Genomic DNA, 19,955 nt, shown 5'->3' with positions numbered 1-19,955 from the left:
CAGCCTTGAACTCCTGGGCTCAAGGGATCCTCCCACCTCAGCCTCTGCAGTAGCTGAGACTACAGGCATGCACCATCATTTTTATTTTTGTTGAGAATGGAGGTCTTGCTGTGTAACCCAGGTTGGTCTCGAACTGCTGGCCTCAAGCAACGCTCCCATCTCAGCCCCCAAAGTGCTGGGATTATAGGTGTAAGCCACTGTGTGCAGCTGACACCGAGATTTCTAATATGAGTCCTAAGTAGATGAAACCACTGTTGTCTAAAGTAGCACACAATTGTAAAATCAGGCTTTGGTTGGAGGGTGGGGGAATATAAGATGATGAGAGTTTAATTCAAACGACATTAACTCTTAAATGGAAAGATAATTTTTTTACCCCCAAAGATGATATTTAGTTTTAGGAGATGATTTTTCTACAATAATATGTACTTATACAGAAAACAGCTTTCTTTCACTCGTAAGTAAATCTTTGTAGCAGTTTAAATTTCATTGGGTAATTTTAGATGTATTGAAAATTAGTTGTATATAAATAAAACTACAAAAGGAATGCCACTGTTAATTTCCCAGTTACTCTACTTTGTTATTAGAATTTTTTAGATCCCTTTTAGGGATGATTTGTGAAATTTAGAGACACATAAACTTTAAAAAATTAGCATATTACAGATGTCAAGTCTGTGAATTATAGAAAATTAGAAAACGCGCACAAAAGACAATTGTATTCCCATAAACTAGGGGCAATACTGCAAAACCTTAGTACATATCCTTCAAGGATACTTCCTGTTTATATATTCAACATGAAATCTTACTGTATGTACTATTTCATTTTAGTCAATTTTCATCTCAAAATATTAGACTATATTAAGAATTTCCCAAAAAGTCTCATAGCTAATTTGCCAGACAAGTGTTCAGAGGACTTTGCATTGTCTCTATTTGCTGTAAGTCTCTTTTAATGGAGGGCAGTTTCTCTTTTTATTATTTTGATTTATTGAAGGGACCTACAGATGTCTCACCTCCTATATTTGTTTAGTTACTTCCTTGTGTCATTGACCTTATCCTTTAACTCCAGTATTTCCTTTGAACCAGAAGTTAGATCTAGAACCTGGGGAATTCAAATTAAATGTTTTTGACTACAGTGCATCAGAGGTGAGACTTCCATATAATTGAACATCTAAACTGGAGTACTTTTGAGAAAAAGGGGGTATTGTTCATAATTACACTAGGACAACAGTGTAACAGGACTTTTCCAGGTATACCAAGATAATATGATCACCCAAATAGTTGGTGATGTTAGATATTTCAGGTTGTATCATATCAGAAGACACTTAATATCTAGTTAACTCACCATTAGTATTTTTTAGTGGTCATTGGATTTGAGTAACGACAGTCTCATTCCTCCATTATTCGGTTACATTTTCCCCTTGTGGCTCAAATAAAATCTATTGGGTGTGAGATTCTTAGGCATTATATGAATATCCATTTCTCATCAACTATTTGCACAACAGTTTTAGCAAACAATTGATAATCCTTGCCGGAATTAATAGTTCTTTATTTGCATGTATGCTTGTTTTTCTTTTAACCTGTCACTGACTTGAAGCTCACAGAGTTAGTAATTCTAATAGAGTTTGCATAATAATGTTTTTGATTTTCTCTTTTACGTGTTGGCATTCTTTTGTGAAAATAGAGGTTTCATAAATAGGGCTTATTTTCATTACCTTGAAATACAGTTTCTGTTAAAAAGGGAGTATAACTTGATTGTTTTGATTATTAATTTTTGAAGTAAGTTGCTCATACATGTATTTTTAATGTTCAGGCTTTTGCAGCCCAGGAAGACTTGGAAAAGACCAAAGAAGAGTTAAAAACTGTGATGTCTGCCCCCCCTCCACCTCCACCACCACCAGTCATTCCTCCAACAGAAAACGAACATGATGAACACGATGAGAATAATGCTGAAGCTAGTGCTGAATTATCAAATGAGGGGGTAATGAACCATAGAAGCGAGGAAGAACGTGTAACCGAAACACAGAAAAATGAGCGTGTTAAGAAGCAACTTCAGGTATTTAAAATTTGCAGTTGTATGCGCATTTGAAATATAGTTTGCATTTTCCCCATCTTAGACAAACTTAGTTAAAAAGAATATAGAAGTTTTAATACTGGCTGCCCTTGTGATTGGTTTGTGGGTGTTTGGCCTATAATCATGTTATTTCATTTCTTCCGTTGTGTGAACCCATTAGCAAATACCTGTTAGCTTTGTATAATCAGACCTTAACTAGTGAGTTATTTAATTACAGCTTGACCCATTTTAAAAGGTAGAAAGTATTCTAATGTCATGTTGAAAAACATGTGAATTTAGTTTTTGATCAGTAATATGTGCATTGAGGGCCAGGCACAGTGGCTCACACCTGTAATCCCAGCACTCTGGGAGGCCGAGGCAGGTGGATTGCTTGAGGCCAGGAGTTCAAGACCAGCCTGGCCAACATGGTGAAACTCTGCCTCTACCAAAAATACAAAAATTAGCCGGGAATGGCGGTATGAGCCTGTAATCCCAGTTACTTGGGAGGCTGAGGTATTGCTTGAACCTGGGAGGTGGAGGTTGCAGTGAGCCAAGATCATGCCACTGCACTCCAGCCTGGGCAACAGTAAGTGACTCTGTCTCAAAAAAATAAAATGTACATTGGAAAGAATGGTAGTTAATATACTATGTTTAAGACATTGCATAATCTTAATTATTTGCTCAGATTTTATATTGGCAAAAGGTCAGTATATTACATGGACATAACTAGGTCAAAGTAGAGGATTTTAATATTATGAGCTTTCTTTTTTCCCAATAAGTTATCTAATATTTTAATTGTTAAAATCTTTAAATATTAAAAGGAAATGAGGTGATAGTTACAATAAATATATTAAGACTTTTGGAGAAGGCTTCCCTTGAGGTATAGATTTTAAATCTCATAGTAATATTAGTCTTTAATGGCTACATTGAACTTTATAGCTATTTCAAGTATTAGATGAGAAAGTTAAGGAAATTTAGAATAATGTACAAAATACCATGGTTGATAAATGTGGAAAGGCTATGTGTATTCCTCCCTTACCATTGCCACCACTATTACTAAAACAAACTTATACACTAAAGAAAAAGGTTTCACAGTGGAAATGGTTTGGTATATGTATTTTTGCATCTTAAAGCCATTTTCATAAATTTTTTTAAATCTAAGAAAAAAATAATTGTTGTACTTTTTATTTTTTAAATAGGCATTAAGTTCAGAATTAGCCCAAGCCAGAGATGAAACCAAGAAAACACAAAATGATGTTCTTCATGCTGAGAATGTTAAAGCAGGCCGTGATAAGTACAAGACTCTGCGACAGATTCGACAAGGCAATACAAAGCAGCGTATCGATGAGTTTGAAGCAATGTGAGAGCTGTTATTTTGCATATATGTTCTTCATAAGCTGAACCACCAACAGAGAAAAGCAGGCCTTTTCAGATATGATGGAATGCATCCCACCTTGCCAAAGCACTTACACCAGTTTGACTGTGCTAGCTAAAAGACAAATTTAAGGGGAGCTCTTCAACATTAAGGCAGTATGATATCATGCTTGGTTTTCTTTTTTTCTTTTGGTCCAGGGAATGGAGAATGGTGTTCCATTGCCTCCTTTCACATTTTTTTTCTTTTCTTTTTTTTTTCTGTTGAAGATTAACACTAATTATCACGTCTGACAAATGTGTATGTGTGGTTTCAGTTCTGTGTACATTTTAAAGGATAATGGTGAACATTTTAATGGGTTTCCCTTGCCCCTTCCATATTTAACCTGTATGTATTTCCACATTCTCTCTCACTCACATATTCTCAGTGTGCCCTTCTCTTATCTGCCATGTCCATAGCCATAATTCCACCATCATACAGATCAGGCAGTGTTTAAAATGATGGTAGATAGCACAGTGGACAGTCTTTGATCATCATGTAGAATATGGCTATGAATCATGAAAGAGATTAGAACATTTAATAATGTATGTACAGCTGGTGGTTAGTTTTTTTTTAATCTAAATTTAATTACCTTATTGGATATTTGATATTTGGTTATTTAATCACAGTCATCTTTAACAGCTTACATTGATTGGTGTTTTATCTCCTGTAATCCTTTGATGGCTTTTTTTGCCTACCATTTCACAGAGGTTGAGACAGCAGTAGTAGCTCCCTAGGAGAGTTTACTGATGAAACAGCCTCTGCAAGATTTTAAAAGTTTTGTTCTTTTATACACTGATTTAGAAAAACAGATGATTAATAAAGAAAATATGCATTTGTTGGTAACTAATGTTAATTACTTTTTAAAACCTGGACCTTTCTGGAAGGGCAGCATATAAAAACATCAGTCCCGAAGCGGGGACAACAGTACTACCTCACTACTACACCTGTGATGACTGGTTGTTCAAACACAGTGGAGTGTGTAAGCTATATGTTTTATAATTCATAATCATAGCCTCGATCATCAAGAAATTCTTTCGATATTTCATTTTCCTTCAGAATATCTTAAGAGTGCTAAATTTTTAACTGCCTTTTTGTCGAGTCAAACTGTGGGATTCTGATTTGTATTAAAATTGTAAGCTCCTCACTGGTATACTATCATCCTGGAGGGGTGTTGTATGGCTGAGCAAGAGAGAGAATGAGCGAGAGACTGTGTGTGTGTGTGTGTGTGTGTGTGTGTGTGTGTGTGTGTGTGTGTACTCTGTGTGTATGAGAGAGAGAGAGAAATGCTAACCTTGTAGCATATGAAGAATGTCTGTACCTTGATACGATAGTTACATAATCAGTATATTCGGTTTCTAGATCACTGTGCTTATTGTTTTTCAATCTCTGACTAAAAATACTTAAATTTGGTTTGTTAATGCTTATTTTAGAAATTATAATTTTAGTTTATATTAATTTCGGTTATAGCTTACTGAAGAAATCTTTCCAGTTAGAAGGAGGTTCTAATATTCACATGTTCTAATACTTTGTTTATTGTAAAACAGCTAAATTTGGAGATACGTAAAGCCTTGTTTTCTCTGTGTGGTTCAGCTACTTTCCATTTAGTATTACACAGTCAAATTTACATTTATCTATTAAAATTGCCATTTTATTAAACATTTTCACGCACAGTAGATTCAAGTTGTGTCTGAAAATATCTCTTGTGCTTTTTTGATTTTGCTGACTTTAAAAGGATTAATCTGGGCAGACATTATGAAAAGGAAAGGTTGCGTTTAATATATTTTTTGAACTTTGTAGGACAAAACATAGCTGGTTAACCTTGAAGTGACTGTTGTACCATGGTTGTGCACATGCTTCAGAATCCTATGGAAGAGAATGTTCCTACTTGGCAGTACATCAAAGGAATGGATGGTGGACCCTACTATTCATGCTTTGAAACATAAATGTTCACTTTAAAGCAATTGCCATAAGAGATAAAAACCTGAACTTTCATTGGATTTTTGTTAATTTTCCTCATTTTGAATTATGTGCACTACCATAGCTACTTCAGTTTGATACAGTATTGAAAAATTATCAGTTATATTTTGCTGTTTATGATCTATTTGTAGATTAGGATTAAAATGGATTTAATCCATTTTTAAGGCTGTGTGAATTTTTCTAAACAAGAACCATTTGCAATATGGATTTCTTAGAGATTAAACCAATTATAACTTATTAGCAGTCTCAAGCACATGTTCATATAGTCAATGTAAAAATACACTAATGTGTATTTGGTAAATCCCAGTAGGCTTTTACCATTAGCATAATTTTGTGTTGTACAATTAAGTTACAATTACATCTCTAATTTTGGATAATATTCATTGGTTAACAATAAAGTGATAAAAGCTCATGCCTTTAAGGTCCACTGTTGTTATTTAACATGGATTTCTTGTATATTTCTTGAAAATTACAGTCTTTATCACAGCCATGAATCACCACAACTTAAAAGTAAGAAGTAGATAGGAAATAATTTTAAATCCTCATAGATCTACTCTTTCCCCCAAATGATACCTCTTTGGTATGGAAGTAATAGTGATTAATTCTGTGGAAAAGTTAAATTATTAAATTAAATTGACTTTCTTGACAACAAAACGTAATTTAGGGTTTCCAATCATTGCCTTTATTGTATAGTGGTTAGTTTCTTTTTCCTGAGGAAGATACAGTTTCTTGTCATTGATTCATCTCACTATTTAAACATTTCAACATTCTTTAAAGAACTGTATGCTAAGTATATTTATTTAAGTACATGTTCTTATTTTGAAGCTATATTATAGAGCAGTTACTATAAATCTAGAAATTGATTGCCTTTTTCAAGTCTTCTTACTAATTTTTAACTTAAATAAGTGATAAATCTATAAAAATAGTAAAAGCTAGATTTTTTTGTTGATAGTAATATTTAACTGTCACTTTATTATTTCTGTTCTCAAGGACACATAGTGATTTTTTTACTCTGATCCTGTCAGAAAATGGAATTTTAAATAATATTTTGCTTTATGTCTAATTAGAGTTTTTAAGAACTGGAATGGCCCCTTATAAAGTTACGTTAGATTTTATTGGAAGTCACTCTTATCATTAGAAGTGTTTCAATATTACTGTTTTTTTTTTAAATCCCACTGTATTCCGTCCCAGTATTGATCACCTTGTTGATTGTTAATGTTTTTAGAAATGAAAATAATTTTTTTAATTCACAGGCATCCCATTTTACATATGCACAATAAAAACAATTAGTCTTAAAAGTTAAAGCTTGAAACTAAAGTCTAAGGGATTACTAACTTTAGCATTAACATAACTGAACTAATGAGTAAACCAAAGCTTAGATACCATTAGTAAGAGTAAGAGAAAACAGTTCAGTGTGGAGCTGTACTGTTAGGTTCCTCTCTTAAGTCTGTTCTAAATGAACAGAACTTTAGCATTTTCTTAGTTTGTACCACTTCCATTTTTTTAACCTATCAAATATTCTAATGTGGTCTGTCACATGGAATGACAGTATTCTAGCTCATACAAAAGCTCTTTGGATTCTGCAAATGTGTTTGATAACTTTATGAAATATTCAGGCAGCCTGACTCCCCACAGTCTATGGTAGTAACTAGGAAAAACTGGCTCACAATTATGTTCCATATGTTAAAGATTACCACATTCTTATCATTAGCTTTTCCAATTAAATAATTTTAACTCCCAATTTTTCCTTAGTAGACCTACCTCTTACTATGTCCATCAAGATATAAGAACTACCATTTTCCCTGTGGAAAGATCATGGCTGTGTGGTTCAGCTACTTTCCATTTGGGTAGTAGACACTCAGATTTACATTTATCTGTTAAAATTGCCATTTATCTCCTCAATATTTTGACTTCCCTTAACCTCTGTGATACAAGAATTTTCTGATTTGGGGTTATATGGACTACTTTAGGAGTTGAAGTATTTCCTACACAATTTTTACATGAAAGATCTTGACTAAGGTGATACCCCATGACACATCCTTTGCATTCAGGTTTATGTTTTGTCTGTGGAGATCCCTAACTGCTCGGTGGCTCCAGGTTCTTATTTAATGGTTGTCATTTAGCCAATACATTTTTATTAAGAGCTGGCTATATTCAAGGACTTAGAAGCAAGATTAGGATGATTGTGACCCTTTGTTTTGGCCTATATAGGGGACTTCAAATATTAATTTATCTTAGCCTTAGATCATTTGCATTTATCTATTACAATATCATTTCTTTTAAAATGGCAATGCCATATTGTTGATGCCTGTTATTTGTATGCCCAGATTCCTCCATGTTTGTAGCTAGCTGGTTGCTTCTATCAGTGCAACTTGTTATTTTTACCACCCTATTCTAATTGTTCTTCACTTTTATTTAATCATTATTTTAAATATTTGGATTCATTTTTATATTTATGCATGCCATTTAGTTTGCTCCTAAAAATAGTGATAGTGGTTTTAGTTTTTTACTTACTAAATCAATATAGCCAAATGTCCATCTTCCTAGTGAATATGCGATCAGAATTTCTGAGATTATTTATGTGACTATTTTTGGAAAAGTTTCTTTTGATAAAACGTGGATTTATTATATGAAATTCTTCTTGCACTGTGTTACAATATATGCTATGATATCCCTTTTTTTTTCAACTTAAATATGATGTTTTATATGTTTTAGACTTAGGAATCATGTGTTTTTTAGCATCATAAGGGAATATCTATCTCCTCCCTCACTTTCCTTTTATATATATTGAAAAGTCTATGAAATTCAAGTCTAGCATTTGACTTCTCTATGCTATCATTGCATTTACCTATTTACTTTTAAATTTTAGCTATTTTCATAAAAACAGTTTTGAGATGAAGGAAACTTACACAATAAAAGGAAGCTCAATAAGCAGGAAATTAGTAACTGACAGGGAATATGAATGAATACTCAGTATACGTTTCTCAGGTATGCTTGTTTTCTGATAAATTACTCAATTTTCATTTCATAGGCCAAATTTTAAACACCAGTTAATAAAGTTATCCTAAAAGAGTCTCTAATTTGAAAAGTTTTTCTAACCTAGGAAGACTCATTTTAGACCCAACTGACCAGTCAAATATGAGTAATTGATAATATCTGTATTAAATATTGAGAAGATAAAGTTAAAAGTTTTCAGTTGAATCTTTTTTTATCGTGGTAAAATATACATAAAATTGATCATTTTAACCATTTTTTAAGTGTACAGTTCAGTGCCATTAAGTACATTCACATTGTTGTGTAACCGTCACCACCATCCATCTCCAGGACGTTTTCATCTTCCCAGACTGAAGCCTGTACCCATTAAATGGTAATGCCCCATTCCCCCCTCCTCCCCAGTCCTTGGTGACCACTGTTTTACTTTCCGTCTCTATAAATTTGATGTTTCTAAGTACCTCATAAAAGTGAACTCATACAATATTTGTCCTTTCGTGTCTGGTTTATTTCACTTAGCATGTTTTCAAGGTTAATTTATGTTGTGGTATGTATCAGAATTTTATTCCTTTTTAAGGCTAAGCAATATTCCATTGTACGCATATACCATATTTTATCCATTTATCTGTTATCGATGGACACTTAAATTACCTCTATCATTTGACTACTCTGAATATTGCTGCTTTGAACATTGGTGTACAAATATCTTAGAGTCCCTGCTTTCAGTTCTTTGGGGTACATACCCAGAAATGGAATTGTTTGGTCATATGTTAATTCTGTTTAATTTTTTTTTTTTTTTTGAGATGGAGTTTTGCTCTTGTTGCCCAGGCTGGAGTGCAATGACGCGATTTTGGCTCACTGCAACTGTGCCTCCTGGGTTCAAGCAATTCTCCTGCCTCAGCCTTCTGAGTAGCTAGGATTACAGGCATGCACCACCATGCCCTGCTAATTTTGTATTTTTTTCTTTTTTTTTTTTAAGTAGAGACAGGATTTCTCCATGTTGGTTAGACTGGTCTTGAACTCCCAACCTCAGGTGATCTGCCCACCTCGGCCTCCCAAAGTGCTGGGATTACAGGTGTCAGCCACCACACCTGGCCCTGTGTTTAATTTTTTGAGGAATTGTCATAATACTTTCCACAACAGCAGCACCATTTTATATTCACAGAGCAGCACACAAGGTTCTAATTTTGCCACATCCTCACTAACAATTGTTATTTTCTGGGTTTTTTGTTTGTTTGCTTATTTGCTTGCTTGCTTGATTTTGATGATAGCCATCCTAATGGTGAAGCAGTACCTCATTGTGGTTTTGACTTGCATTTTCCTTTGATACATTTCTCAAATCATAAAAGAAGTTAGACGTTTTTTCATATGTTTATTGGCCATGTATACATCATTTTTGGAGAAATGTCTATTCAAGTTTTGCCCATTTTTAAAATTGTTTATTTTTCTGTTGTAGGAATTCTTTATATTCGGGATTCAAAATATTAATCCATTATCCCAGGATTTGGAATATTCCTTTTCGGATATGAGTTCCAAATCTTTTTTCCCATTGTGAATTGCCTTTTCACCCTTGATATAGTGTAGTTTTCTTTGATGCACAAAAGTTTTTAATTTTGATGAAGTCCAATTTTTTTGTTGTTGCCTGTGCTTTTGGTGTTTGTGTTTTTTTGAAGAGGAAAAATAGTTTTTAATGAAGAAGGTGTTACAAAAAGGCACAGCAGAAGAGAGAATACGTATAGTGGTTAGTCTCTAGACTGTAGAAATGAAAGTAAATAGATAGAAAATGTGAGCCAGTGTGCATTGACTGTAGGATGATAAAGCTGGAATGGGTTGGGCCCAGGAATTCATGGAGCCTTGAATCCTGTGTTTAGATGATTTAATTTGATTTGAGGACAACTGGTAGCTTTGGGAAGGCACAGCTACAGAAGGGAACAATAACTAAACCTTGCTTGAAAAAGAAAACTCATGTTGTGATGTACAGTATACTAGAAAGTGCAGAGGAGATAGCATAATAGAAGAGCTATGTCTACTGTAGTTTAAGAAAGGCCGTGGCCATGGGAATGAATTTAAAGGAAATTCTGATAAAGGAAATGTCTAAGTGTAATTTGCTCTCATGTTTGCTATATTGTTCATGTTTGTGGTAATGTATTTTCTTCTGAACTTATTTTCCAGCTGTCCTCTTTTGAGACACTTAAAACCTCAGTTTCTTTTCTTTTATCCATGACTTTTTGGGAGTGGGTTCTTTAGTGGCACAATAGAAGTAGAAATTAAAGACATGCAAGAACAAATGGATTTGGTTCTGGGTTCTAATTCCAAGTCTTATACTCTCATACTTTAGCTTTTATAACTGATTTTATAGTTCTGAATCAGATTGTCCTTTTTCAGAGCATTTATCTGAATTCAGATTATGGACACTTCCATTCTAGATCCATTATCTTCACAAAAATGTACGCCTAACCGAGGCTTAATATCTGTGTGTGTTTGAATTATTAATACTGGTTTATAGTTGAAAACTATTAACCTCAGAGTAATGCTTATAACAATAGTTTATCAAACTTCTTTTTGCTCTCAGATGACCATCATAATGTACTGGCTTTTAAAAGAAATTCGAAGGGTTTTGTTTTTTTTTTAAAACAGTTTGGGGTTAGAAAAATAACTCTTTCAGCTCATTATGAAAGGATTATGTTCACCAAAACACAATTCAGAGATTATCTCAGAATATACAGGCACAATTATTTCCTGGCTTTGACAACTCTAAACAACCCACTTTGGAAACTTCCATAGATTTCTTTCTTTTTTTTTTTTTTTGAGATGGAGTTTCACTCTTGTTGCCCAGGCTGGAGTACAATGGCACGATCTCGGCTCACCGCAACCTCGGCCTCCTGGGTTCAAGTGATTCTCATGCCTCAGCCTCCCAAGTAGCTGGGATTACAGGCATGCACCACCATGCCTGGCTAATTTTTGTATTAGTAGAGACGGGGTTTCTCCATTCTCTATGTTGGTCAGGCTGGTCTCAAACTCCTGACCTCAGGTGATCCGCCCACCTCGGCCTCCAAAAGTGCCGGGATTACAGGCGTGAGTCACTGCTCCCGGCCTAGATTTTTTAAAAGTTGAAAACTGTACTTGATTATTTGATTATGCTCATTAATTTAGCTTTTGCTAGAGGTATGAGTTGATTCATCTGCTTATATCCAAATGACATCTTAGATTTTTTTTCCTTCTTACTTTTGATTGTTTCTCTCAGACAATTCCTAATACAATCTAGTTCTCAATTTTTAGGCCATAAAGATTTTCAAATACAGGTAGATAAAATCTTTTGATAGCATCTAAGTTACAGGTAGATGGTTTCTTCTCAGGAACTTTATTTTATTTATTTTTTTGAGACAGAGTCTCACTCTGTTGCCCAGACTGGAGTGCAGTGGTGCGATTTTGGTGCACTGCAACTTTCACCTCTCGGGTTCAAGCGATTCTCCTGCCTTAGCCTCCCAAGTAGCCGGGGCTAAGGGTGTGTGCCACCATGCCTGGCTAATTTTTTTATTTTTTTTATTATTATTATTTTTTGAGACGGAGTCTCGCTCTGTCGCCCAGGCTGGAGTGCTGTGGCGCGATCTCGGCTCACTGCAAGCTCCGCCTCCTGGGTTCACGCCATACTTCTGCCTCAGCCTCCTGAGCAGCTGGGACCACAGGCGCCCGCCACCACGCCTGGCTAATTTTTTGTATTTTTAGTAGAGATGGGGTTTCACCATGCTGGCCAGGCTGGTTTTGACCTCCTGACCTCAAGTGATCTGTCCCCCTCGGCCTCCCAAAGTGCTGAGATTACAGGTGTGAGCCACCGTGCCTAGCCTAAAATTTGTGTATTTTTAAAGCATTTGCTGTTGAAGGACCTATAATCATTCATTGTATGTAAAAGTAAATAATAGTTTACTTTTTAATTCCATTAATATTTGCAAATGTACTTGATAGTAGCTCACTTGGGTTTCTTAAAACCTTTAGGTTGGTTAAACTGCCTGTCATTTTTCAAGAAGTATTAACATCTTTTAAAAGTAGTCGTTTTTGTTGATAGGTACAACATAAATCCCTGTCCATTCATTCATTCATTCATTCATTCATTTGAGTCGGGAATCTGGCTCTGTCGCCCAGGCTGGATGGAGTGCAGTGGCACGATTTCGGCTCACTGCAAGCTCCACCTCCCGGGTTCATGCCATTCTCCTGCCTCAGCCTCCCAAGTAGCTGGGACTACAGGCGTCCACCACCATGCCCGGCTAAGTTTTTGTATTTTTAGTAGAGATAGGGTTTTACCGTGTTAGCCAGGATGGTCTTGATTTCCTGACCTCGTGATCCACCCGCCTTGGCCTGTCAAAGTGCTAGGATTACAGGTGTGAGCCACCGTGCCCAGTCCATTTAGTAATTTATATGCATTCTTAAAATAAGCTGAGATAATACTTCCATTTTGTAAAAGCTTTGTACCAGACAATATAAGACCTGGAATTAGAATCCAGAACCTAATCCTCTGGATATAGTTTAATGTACTTTTAAGGATATTTAAAATGAATTTGGGGGGCATAAGCTGTATAAAAAGCTTTGTATGAAATGTATCCATTGGAAAAGTAGGTTTGCATCTTTACAGGAAGTTAAGGTACGTAAATTTTTGGAATGTTCTCAAGCATTGGGAAGACTGCAAGTAAGTATGTCTTCTAGATAACTAGTGAGATGTATACAGATAGGAAAACGTCTGCCACCTCTTATTTTTCAACCATTATGCTTTAGCTTTTAAAAATTAGATATTTAAAATATTTTCAGTTTAATAGTACTATTAAAGGAATGCTGAATTAGGAGAAAAGAAGGTGTGATGTTTATTCCCTTTTCCATAAAATAAGACATATATAGACATAATATACATTTGCATTCAGAATCATTCAATCAGTGATTTTCAGAGCAATTGCTGTTTGTGCACTGTTGGAATTATGGGAGATAGATGAATAGATGAGACTTTGCGACTCTGCCAAGAAAATTGTAGTTAATCGGGGAGTTGAGTCCTGGACTCAAATTGAGGTATAGAAAGTATGGTAGTTAAGTGCCAGAAGAAAAACTGAGATAAAATGTGCAGGAGATAGAGAAATGAGAGACCACTTAGTTCAACTTTAAGTCACTTTGATTCAGTATTTATTCATGTGATATTTCTTGATGAAGCTAAGGAAATGTTCTTTGATTTTGGAGCTTAGGTTTTAGATCAGATATTGTTCTTGTGCCTATAAAGTGTGTGTGTGTGTGTGTGTGATTTTGGAGCTTAGGTTTTAGATCAGATATTGTTCTTGTGCCTATAAAGTGTGTGTGTGTGTGTGTGTGTGTGTGTGTGTGTGTGTGTTTTGGAGGTAGGGTCTTTCTCTGTTGCCCAGGCTGGAGAACAGTGGTGCACTCTTGGCTCACTGCAGCTTCCACCTCCTGGGTTCAAGCGATTCTTCTGCTTCAGCCTCCTGAATAGCTGGGACCACAGGCATGTGCCACCACACCTGGCTAATTTTTGTATTTTTAGTAGAGATGGAGTTTCACCATGTTGGCCACTCTGGTCTCAAACTTCTGGCCTCAAGTGATCTGCCCACCTCAGCCTCCCAAAGTGCTGGGATTACAGGCGTGAGCCACCACGCGCAGCCTGATCTTAGTTCTTAAATTATTTTCTTGCACCACAAGTATTTTTGGGGGGTACAGCCTAGGATTTGTTTCAAAAGTGCTAATGATAGTTCATGTTAATAACATAGAAGAAACATCAATCTTAGTAATTTGTGATTTCCCTCTCCCCAGTCCTTTTCCCCAAGAGTCACATTACATTCTTCATTCGTGTACCAGAGAGATTCAGAAGGGCTTAGCCTGTAATGGTCACCATCTTGCCATTGCTCTTTTAGCCAGTCGCTGCCACTGAGGTCTGATCCTGACACCTGTCTCTGCATGGTTTTTCTAGGCATGCTTAGAAACTGTCAGGAGTCAAAATACAGATTCTGTAGCCCATGGTTATCCCCAATTTAGGGGTATAGGGATCCTGTACCAAATTTTCCTGCTTTTTCAACAAATTTTTTTTTTTTTTTTTTTTTTTTTTTTTTTACAGAGGCTGTTTAGATCCAGGTTTTATCAGTTCACAGCACATTAGATACATAGTCTGACAGGCATTAAGAGAATCTCGGGCTGGGCGCAGTGGCTCACGCCTGTAATCCCAGCACTTTGGGAGGCCAAGGTGGGCGGATCACCTGAGGTCAGGAGTTCGAGACCAGCCTGGCCAACATGGTGAAACCCTACTCTACTAAAAATACAAAAATTAGCCAAATGTGGTGGTGGGCGCTTATAATCCCAGCTACTCAGGAGGCTGAGGCAGGAGAATCGCTTGAACCCAGGAGGCGGAGGTTGCAGTGAGCCAAGTGCAGTCTGGGTGACAAGAGCAAAACTCCGTCTCAAAAAAAAATAAGAGAAATCTTTGGGATAGCTGTGAGGCACCATGATGTTGAGGTAATTGCATGGGTTTTAGATTCCCACATTGGGTTTGAATCTTGGCCTGGCCACTTCTCAGACCTTGGGAATCCACTCGGCCATTTGAGCCTGAGTTGTCTCATCAAACAGAAGTAACACTATTAATATTGTGAGTGTTGATTGCAATAATAAACATGAAATACTTTGTTTACAGCCTTGGCATATTGGAAATGTTAATAAATAGTAGCTTCTGTCATTTTGGTTTTCATCTGTCAGTATTATGAATATTTGTATTTGTAGCCAAGTCCTTTGGGTTCCATTTTTTAATGTGTTTTGTTTACCTTTTAAGGATTCTAGTTATGATTCTCTTAGAAGGTATCACTCCCCATGTTTGTTGAGTGTGTTCCAGGCCTATGCAAAGCATGTGGAGATAAGAAAGACATGCTCCTAAGCAGTAAATAGTTTATGGTTTTCTCCCGGTACACGAAATACATAATTTATATGTGTTTGTGTGTTATGAATAAGTGAGGTTCGTTCCTCAACCCCTTAATATTATAGTGTGCCAAGTCTCAGTCCTTCTGTCTACATTTGGATCTCTTAGTGACCTTACCCAGTGTCATTGCTTTACATACCACCTGTAGGCTGAAAAACTTAAATCTCTAACCACATTCTCCCCTGAACTTCAGATGTATATATCTAACTCTCTACATAACATTTCCAGTTTGATATCTAATAAGCATCTCAAACTGATGTTAAACTCAAGATCTTCCCTCCTTAAGCTTGCTCCTGCCTCAGTCTTCCCCTTCTCAGTTGATGAATGGCAAGTCCCTTCCTCCAGCTAATTAGGCCAAAACCTTGACCACATCTATGACTCTCTCATAATCTCCATCCAGTCCAATCACAAATCTGTTGGCCCAGCATTCAAGATATATAATGTATCCAGAATATGACCACTTCATCCTCCACAGCCATCAGTGTTCCACCCACAGGATTGCCTGGATTATTGCAAAAGCCTTCCATTCTGTTTTCTTGATTTCCTCTTTGCCATTTTACAGTCTTTTAAGATCTTACAACAGGTAAGTCAGACCATGTCACTTGTGCTCAAAATCCTTCCGAAGTTTCCCATCTCCAAGTAAAAGCCATGTTCTTTTCAGCGGTCATTTGCAGCCTAACATATTCTGGTCCCTGCCAAAGCTCTTGGGCCTCCTCTGCTGATTTCCTCTTCTCTTGTTAAATTGAAGTCACACTGGCTTCCTTGTTATTCTTTAAAGCAGCCAGCTGGTCCAACTCCTCTTACTCAGCTTGGAAGACATTTTCTCAGATATTATGATTCACTCCCTTGCCACCTCCAGGAATTTGCTTAAATGCCACCTCAATGAGGCCGCCTCTTACAACCCTATTTAAAATTGTACCTTCCCCAAGTATCTCGTACCCATTTCTTGCCTTTATTTTTCTCTGTAGCACTTACCATCTAGCATACTATATATTTACCTATTTGTATTGTATCTGTCTCACCCCACTAGAATGTAAGCTCCATGAGGGCAGGAATTTTACAGTTGTGTACACTGGTATATGCCCAGGGCCTAGAGCAGTGCCTGGAATGCCATAGATGCTCCTATTTAATAAATGAATGGATAGATGAGCTCTGAGAGCTCAGAAGGAAGGCACCTGATCTTACTGCAGAGCTCCAGGGAAGGCTTCCTGTAGGAGATGATCCCAAAGCCAAGTCTTTCAGGACGAGTTACTCTTAATCGAGGAGGCAAAGATAGGAAAGTTTCTGGAAAGAAGGAACTGCATATGCAAATACATCGAGTCACAAAAGGATGTGGAGTGTACTGGGACTGCCCATTTGTATTGAAAGCGTAAAGTTTGAGATTCAGAAGGTAGTGCCGTGAAATACTAGAAAATCATGAGGGATGGCAGGTTTGGGTGTACCTGTGACATTTCTTTTTGGACAATTTGAGTTTGGAATGCTGATGGAATGTCAGATGAAATTTCCCAAGGGGAAAGTGTAAGGAAAGAATTGGTGGGTTTAGTATAGGACCTTGGAGAGTGCCAACATGAAGTACTGCCAAAGCAAGAGAGGACCCCACAGATGTGTAGGACAGAAAGGCGACTGCATATGACCACCAGTGCCACACGGGGAAAAAATCTATTACGATATTTAAAATGTATACTGGTTTCAGCAACAAGAACATCATTGAAAAGAGCAATTTCTTTGAGTTAGAATAGTTGTCACTTAACTGTGTGTCTTCTGCAAAGTGTTTTCCCCAAATCTACACATAATTCTTATGCTCCAAGAATAACAAGAACAAAAAAATCCTGTCTCTAACAGTGTCCTATGTCAGCTCCATATGTCTAAATCTGACACGTTGGCATGAGCCCCACTCCATACCCCTGCTCAAGTTGGTGAGATTATGCCTAGTAAAGTGAAAATCTGTTCCCGTATTTGCCATCTATAGTAAATAGGCTCCACGAAGCACTTGAGTGATGTCATCCATTCAAATAATGTTATTCATTCATTAAACATTTATTAGATGCCTCAAGTTAGGCTTTGAGGATTCATAAATAATTTAATACATCATGATAAATAATTTAAAACATCATGATAAATAATTTAAAACATCATCTAGAGGAAGAAACAGAAGAGTTAAGAAATAATTATGACAATGAGACGAGTAACAAGAGGCACTTAGAGCTAGGTAGTGACCAACCTCTTGCTAACATTGACAAGGTTATAGAGGTTATTGTAATTGTCAGCAGTCGCCTCAGGAACAAGTACCATCTCCTCCCTACCCCTTGCCTTTAGGGCCGAGGGCGTATCTCTGGATGTTCAGTTCAGTAGTGGTCTTGATGCTGATTCACAGAGGGGTTTCAGTATCTATCATGCTTTAGGAGTAATTGCCAGCACTAGAGCCAATGGTATCCGCTGTATGAGTAGAGGGTGAGGAGGTCTGGTAGCACTGCCTTGGGCTGTCGGTTAGGAAAGTCTGTTTATATCTTGGGCTGCTCTCCTCAGGAGAGGTTAATATGGACTTTGTGTACGTTCTGGAGCTGCTAAGGACTTTTGGTGGGAGGAGTCCTTCCATTTATTCATCCAAATATGTTAGCGCTTGACAGGCACTGTGTACTAGGCATTCAGAATATCATAGTAGCCAAGTCCCTGCCCTAATGAACTGACTTCCAGTAGGAAAACACAAACACTGGAAAACAGAATAATGAATACAAATTGTATTACTAGGTTGAATCATGTTCAGTTACTGATATTTAACCATCCCTGACCTATAAAAACAGCAATTTTATATCCACTTAAAACTATGAAAGAAACAAGGGACTGAGAAGAAAATGTAATCAAGGACAGGAGGTAAGAAAAAGTCTCTGAGGAAGTGGCATGTAAGTTGCTACCTGAAGGAGGAAAAGGCTAGCTCCTCTTGTTCCACTGTTTAAATCAAGATGGTAGATGCAAATGCCAGATGAAAAGAGTGCCCTGGGCCTGGTGGGGACTGTGTCTAGTCAGGAGTCTCCTGCCCTGTCCGAAGAGTGAGGAAGAGGGAGGGCATCAGCTCTTTACATATGGGGTAGGTAGGCCCTGTGTTGCTATACCTTGTGATCTTCCAAGATAAGCCAGAAAATGGCTTTTAGAGGAAAAGCATTCAAATATACTATATTTGAGTTGAAATGTAATTTTTATGTGAAGTCTTTCAGATTATACATGTCAGCTCTTTCAATGCAGTGGTTTACACCTGTAATCCCAGCAATTTGGGAGGCTGAGGTGGGAGGATTGCTTGAGTCCAGGAGCTCAAGACCAGCCTGGGCAACATAGCAAGATCTCAACTCTACAAAAATTAAAAATAAAATTAGGGCCCGGTGTGGTGGCTCACACTTGTGATCCCAGCACTTTGGGAGGCTGAGGTGAGAGGATCACTTGACACCAGGAATGTGAGACCAGTCTGGGTGACATAGTGAGACCTCCTGTCTATTTAAAAAAAAAAAAAAGAAAAAAAAATTGGTGTGGTAGCGCACCTGTATTCTCAGCTGCTTGGGAGGCTGAGGTGGGAAGATCACTTGAGCCCAGGAGGTTGAGGCTGCAGTGAGCTGTGTTTGCAGCACTGCACTCCAGCCTGAGCAACAGAGTGAGACCCTGTTTCAAAAAAAAAAAAAAATTAGAAAAAGTTTTGCAAGCCAAACTAGATACACCTGCTTGCCAGAAGTAGCCCACTGGACACCAATTTACAGCCTTGCTTTAAAATTCCAGGTAGAGGGAACAACATATGCAAATACCTTGAGGCAAGAAACAGCTTCACTTGTTCATGGAAAAGACAGAAAGGCGGTATGTCCAGAGCCAAGTGAGCCCAGAGGAGAGTGATGTGTGAGAGGAAGTTGAGGAAAAGCCAGATCACAGGAGCTTCCTAAGCCATGGTGAGAAGCCTACAAGATCTAGGCCGATGTCCACTGAGCAGTTTGGCCCTGTAGGACAAAAACATTGCTACCAGAATCGAGCTAAGCAAAGGTAAATTCAAGAGAAGTTTGAGGAACAGAGGTGCAGGGATGGAAGTGTGAATGTAGTTTGTATTCTTCTCAACAAACTGTACCCTGGGGCTAAATGGCTGCATCTGCCTGAGCAAGGGGCACTGTTTCCTTATCCACACAAAGACATCATAAAGGCTGCAGGTGTCCTTGAAGGTATTCCATTTTACAGCTAGGTAACCTGCCCAAGGACAACCACAGTGGCAGACCCTGCATTTGGATTTTGGTTTTCTTAGAAGCGAAAGCCCTTATCTTTTTTATTACAAAACATGACCTTTCCAGTTTAAAGCCAACTAAGACATGTTTACTTGCTCTTGGAAGGATTATTTTGTCTGCATAACTCAAAGTGAATGTATCGATTGATTTATAGGCCAAAGAAGACTGCTTTAAATCTTAAGTTCGACTTGAATACAGAGTGGTAGTGACCTGATCAAACCCACCAGATTGAAGACCAGCCTCCTTGAACTACTGCATGTGGGCTTGTAAATCTAGTCTCTCCAGTTTAGTGCTCCTGTTTTCAAGATGAAGTAAGATTTAAAGTTG

At 37.3% G+C, this 19,955-nt stretch overlaps 1 protein-coding gene across 3 annotated transcripts in view; it reads left to right on the top strand.

Moving 5' to 3' along the window:
* The window catches only part of RDX (radixin), an 83,784-nt gene that overhangs the window by 50,035 nt on the left and 13,794 nt on the right, over positions 1-19,955 (top strand). For 2 of the 3 annotated variants that reach the window (XM_054437441.2, XM_054437442.2), the window contains 2 exons: positions 1,808-2,050; positions 3,247-5,850. In XM_054437441.2, the coding sequence (XP_054293416.2) occupies positions 1,808-2,050; positions 3,247-3,411 (408 nt within the window). In that variant the 3' untranslated portion in view covers positions 3,412-5,850. Of the gene's footprint in view, positions 1-1,807; positions 2,051-3,246; positions 5,851-19,955 lie in introns of those variants that run through there. The other variant, XM_054437440.2, reaches the window with a different exon arrangement.

The sequence above is a fragment of the Pongo pygmaeus genome, chromosome 9, assembly GCF_028885625.2.
Source record: "Pongo pygmaeus isolate AG05252 chromosome 9, NHGRI_mPonPyg2-v2.0_pri, whole genome shotgun sequence".
NCBI classification, from domain to species: Eukaryota; Metazoa; Chordata; class Mammalia; order Primates; family Hominidae; genus Pongo; species Pongo pygmaeus.
The sequence above is the reverse complement of the archived record's forward strand: the minus strand, read 5'-3'. Positions and strand labels throughout refer to the sequence as shown.